At 47.6% G+C, this 4,485-nt stretch overlaps 1 protein-coding gene across 1 annotated transcript; it reads left to right on the top strand.

Moving 5' to 3' along the window:
* Nucleotides 1–43: 43 nt before the first annotated feature.
* On the top strand, nt 44–3,496 carry NDUFB8 (NADH dehydrogenase (ubiquinone) 1 beta subcomplex, 8, 19kDa). Its single transcript, XM_009322397.1, has 4 exons — nt 44–167; nt 701–800; nt 2,396–2,551; nt 3,264–3,496. The coding sequence occupies exons 1-4, from the start codon at nt 49–51 to the stop codon at nt 3,354–3,356; spliced, it is 468 nt and encodes a 155-aa protein (XP_009320672.1). The 5' UTR covers nt 44–48; the 3' UTR covers nt 3,357–3,496.
* The last annotated feature ends 989 nt before the right edge of the window (nt 3,497–4,485 follow it).

Genomic DNA, 4,485 nt, shown 5'->3' with positions numbered 1-4,485 from the left:
CGGGGCCCGCGGCCACCCCGCCTTGTTGCTCTCCCGCCAGCCTCGGAGATGTCCAAGGACCTGATGCCCGGGCCGTACCCCCGGACACCGGAGGAGCGGGCGGCTGCCGCAAAGAAGTACAACATGCGGGTGGAAGACTACGAGCCCTACCCCGACGACGGCTTTGGGTGAGCTGGGGGGGGTCCCGCGCCCCTGCAGCCGGGGGGGCGGGCCAAGGCCAGCACCTCCCGGCTTTGTGGGGAGGTGCTGCAGGCTGGTAGTCTCTGTTGAACGCCTGGAGATGCTGTGCTGTGAGCTTAGGGCTTTGGAGGCACGCATGGGTGTTTTAAAACTGGAGCAAATGGAATGAGTTGGAGGCCTGTGTGAGTAAAATACTGTATGAGAGACTTCATGCGCTGTTGTAATGCAAGGCGACGAGGGTTCTGTATTTCGGTTAAGCTTGCATTTTCTTCCAGCTAGTATAGCCCCAAAAGGCCACTCTGAGGAGCGCTATTTGTTGCAATGACTGGTATCAAGGTGATGATTGTTGTGCTAGCCACATGTATGCGTTTAAAAAGTGTATATACATAGGAGCTATAAAAACAAAGTAATGTTTAACTTTTCCGTTTCCATAGGCCTATCCTATGGTGTCTCCTACAAAACGTATCTAAATTAATACAGATTTCTTGTGTGTTTGGTTTTTTTTGTCTGTTTCTCCCAGGTTTGGTGACTATCCCAAGCTCCCTGATAAGTCCGCTCATGAGAGAGACCCCTGGTACCAGTGGGACCAGCCGGACGTCAGGCATAACTGGGGACAGCCGGTAGGAATGCTAGCAGCACTTCTCGTTATGATTACAATGCTACCGTCACTAAAAACTAACACGCACGTCTTGTTAGTGCTGTCTGTTTAATTCTTTGTGCAGTTGCATCCCCAGGTGCAGGTGTGTGTTGCCAGTGCAAGCAGGGACAGTCAGTTGGAGGGAAACTTGGGCTATGGCCGTCAGGGTAAACGTTTTGGAAGTGCTGAGGAATGTTAACATCTTACTACGTACGAGGAGGGAGACTTTGCAAACTTCAGTTCCTCTGTAGGAATAGGGAAGTCTCATGCATTTCCTTTGCCTGATCTGACTCAGTATGAGAGCTTAGTTCAGAATCACTTAGCAAAGAAGCCATCGTTTGACTAAAGTCCTTTTAGTACAACGGAAGTAGCTATTGCTGCTTTATTGCTCCAGGGTTGTTTTGGGATAGAATACAAATAAGGAGGCTTTCTCTGAAGAAAGTTTGCAAGATATCCTTAAGAGAAATGGATGCATAGAGCACCTGTGTTAACTTTCAAAATCTAAGTTCCTCAAACTCCTTGTCAGGAGTAACTTTTCAGTTAGTGCATGGTCTTCCTGTGAATGACTGCAACCTAACTGTGGTTACTGAACCTGGTAATTGGCTTGAGCTCTCCTTACTAATAGCTGAGATTATGTAATATATTGTAGTATAAACACGCCAGAGCATCACAGCATGTGTACCACAGCAAAGTGCGTGTTGTAATGACCGTAGAAGCACATGAAAACACCCGTGGTGATTCTGTGGTGTTGTGGTGCTCGGTACAGGAAGGCTTGTATCGGTACCCTTGCACAGGGGGTTGGCAGTGGGGACCAAGTGGAATATACTGGTGCGTTCCAGGTGTCAGCAGATGCCTCTGAGGCAACTGAAATCTGCTCAGTCTGGCTCTCCGGGTTTGATAGCAAAGGGCTCTGTGTGCAAAGGGGAAAGCTGGGGAGCTAGAGGCAGCACTTGAGCTGCAAATTAATGAGTTCTCTGCTTTCGTTAATGTGAAAGGAGACTATAGGCAGAACACGCTTGGGACTTCCCTAGGTATACTTCAAGGCAGAAGCTTAAATGCCCTTCTGCTTCACTCGGGAAGGGCATTAGCTTGCTACCAGCCCTGCTCTTGTCACGGAGTAACAGCGGCAGGTGCTCTACCTGTTTTGAGGAACCAGCTTCTAAGTGGCAGGCAGTTGTTTCTTTGTTTGAAATAACACTGCAACTTCTGTCTGGGTGTGTGACCGAACTTCCGTAAATGAGGGTACCGATTTATACCGTTGCCTTTTCAGCAGTGCTGGGGAACAAATGTAAGGTGGAGTGATTATGTGTATAAATAAAAGCTGCTGCTATCCTATAATTAAGCATATTGCCTGGTATAGTGTAAGATGGAATTTGGAGTCCTGAGTTCTACTGTAAGTGACAACTTGCTGTGACTGTAGGTAAATCACTTCTCTCCTCTGTGGCTTTATCTCCACTTGCGATGAGGAGATGAAACCGCTTCTGGCAGTTTTGTGAATACCATGAAGTACTTCTTCCCTTGATAAAAGCAGCTTGAGCACTGTTGGTAAATGTGCAGCGGTTTTCCTTTGTTCTTTAGATGCACTGGGACTTTGACATGTATATTCGGAACCGTGTTGATACATCTCCCACTCCAGTTCCCTGGCACACCATGCGCAAACACTTCCTTCTCTTTTTGAGTACCATGCTGATCATGTTTGGTCTTGGAGAGATCTATCCGTCTTACAGGCCTGTGGTGAGTGATACCCTTGGGTAAAGGGAGGAAAAGCAGCTGTGTTTCTTGTCGCTGCCGATGCCCAGAAGAGTGCTTTTGCTGAAGCTGAGTGATGAGTGTGAATGTAAAACCCTGCCGCTGGCAGGGGATGGGCCAAGGGATGTCCTGTGGCCTCATCCAGCCTGAGCTGTTCTGTTGACCGGCTTGGCCCAGCTCACAGGTTCTGTTTCACAGTGAGCGGTTCCTGTTCACGGGGAACTAATGTTAAGCTATGCTTCTTACAGTATCCCTTCTTTGGTCTAGGTAGTCTCCTTCCCTGTGTGCATCTGCTTGAGGGAGATGCTTTATTTCTTCTCTTGTGCTGTGTTTTTAGTTATATCTCACGATCTGGATCATTTGGAATGTACTTCTGAAAAATAACATCTGCATACACAAACAGCTTTTGCAATATATCCTCCTCATGCTGTGAGATGAACTCTTGGTTAAGATTAAATGCAAGACGACCTTGATGTTTCTGTTGAAGGACATGGGCTTATACAAAGAACTCTATCTCTGAATTTACTTTTCTTGTAGTCTAATGTTCCTACTGAAGCACTTAAGAAATAGAAATTTAAGTCGTAAATGACAAGCCTTGATTTGGGTGGGGGTGGGATGGGATGAGACATTTTCCCCTTACCCTTTACTTTTCTTGGTGAATGTGGTGAATTTGCCGCTCTTTTATCTCTCCTTGTAGGGACCGAAGCAATATCCCTTCAATGACCTGTATCTGGAGAGAGGAGGAGACCCCAATAAAGAGCCACCAGTGGTGACGCACTATGAAATCTGAAAGTTGTTGAAGTGCTACGTTTCTCCTGTGTCAGCTCTGCTGGGGATGGCATCTTCTCTAGTGTTCACTGTGGCATATGTTAACCCTTGTTCTTCAATGTTTAACCACCAACTGCAGTGAAATATATCGATGATACCTACTGTGCTGGTTGTCTTCTGTTGGTTTGAGAAGGCTGAACAATGGCCAATGAAATTGAATGACCTTTGCCATTTTTCTAAACGGGCTAGTGTCTGTGGGGCGAAGTTCTGAGTGCAGTCCTAGGACTGCTGCTAGCTTATGTACCTTGTGCACAAACGTTCCGTAGCTAAGCCTGTTTACGTAGGAGATATGGCCTGTTACCAAGTGGCTTACTGCCCGTGCTGCTTGGAGTTGAACTAGAGTTTTGTCGTTTAATGTGAAATGACAGGCAGAACCAGACTGGCAAGTGCCAGTGCTTGGGAGTCTCATACTGTGTGAATAACTGTTCGTCCTTACTGGGATTTGGCTTTGATCTCTTCCTGGTCTAGACGCCCTCTTAAGTGAAGCTTGCACAAGCAGTAGGGAGCACTAGTGAGACACGGAGCCTTGCAGTGTATCGCTTGAAGCTGACAGCAGGGCTGTGGACAGCGGCGGTATGAAAGGCTCATGAGCAAGTCCAACTCCGGCCAGACCTGTTCTGCCGTGCCTGGGCTTTGGTCCAAGCGCACGGATGCCCGGGTTGCTCCTGTATGGCCTGAGTTCATCCACCAGCGTTGGAGTTATTTCTGACCCATGAAGTCTGCCTGTCTTGCTGCAAACCACTGGTCTAGGGCCTCCTATGGCTTCATCGGCAGTTTGTTTGGGAAAGTTATACATACAATTTTATTAAGCTCCTAGATTTTTCCAGCTCCGCTTTTCCCTTAACATAAGTTTTTCCCCTTGTTACTGAAGGAGGCAGTGCCTTCAGTACTGATTTATGGTGAAAGTTCTCTCAGCTCCCCTGTGCTATGTCTCAGACCCCACTGTTTGGCTGCAGGAGTGGGTGATCACAGAAGGCTAAAGGCTTGGGCTCTTCTGGGAGCTTCCTATAAACCGGATGCTGTGCTCCGCTCTCAACACCCTGTCGTGACTCAGTTTTGTGCTTTGAGAAGCAGGTATTTGAAGACGGTGA

The sequence above is a fragment of the Pygoscelis adeliae genome, unplaced genomic scaffold (assembly GCF_000699105.1).
Source record: "Pygoscelis adeliae isolate BGI_AS28 unplaced genomic scaffold, ASM69910v1 Scaffold244, whole genome shotgun sequence".
Taxonomy (NCBI): domain Eukaryota; kingdom Metazoa; phylum Chordata; class Aves; order Sphenisciformes; family Spheniscidae; genus Pygoscelis; species Pygoscelis adeliae.
This window is presented reverse-complemented; position numbering and strand designations above follow the sequence as displayed.

Coding starts and splice junctions, on each gene's coding strand:
- NDUFB8 (XM_009322397.1), top strand. CDS start 49: ATGTCCAAGGACCTGATGCCCGGGCCGTACCCCCGGACACCGGAGGAG. Junction 168..700: donor TACCCCGACGACGGCTTTGG/GTGAGCTGGGGG, acceptor TGTTTCTCCCAG/GTTTGGTGACTATCCCAAGC. Junction 801..2,395: donor GGCATAACTGGGGACAGCCG/GTAGGAATGCTA, acceptor TTTGTTCTTTAG/ATGCACTGGGACTTTGACAT.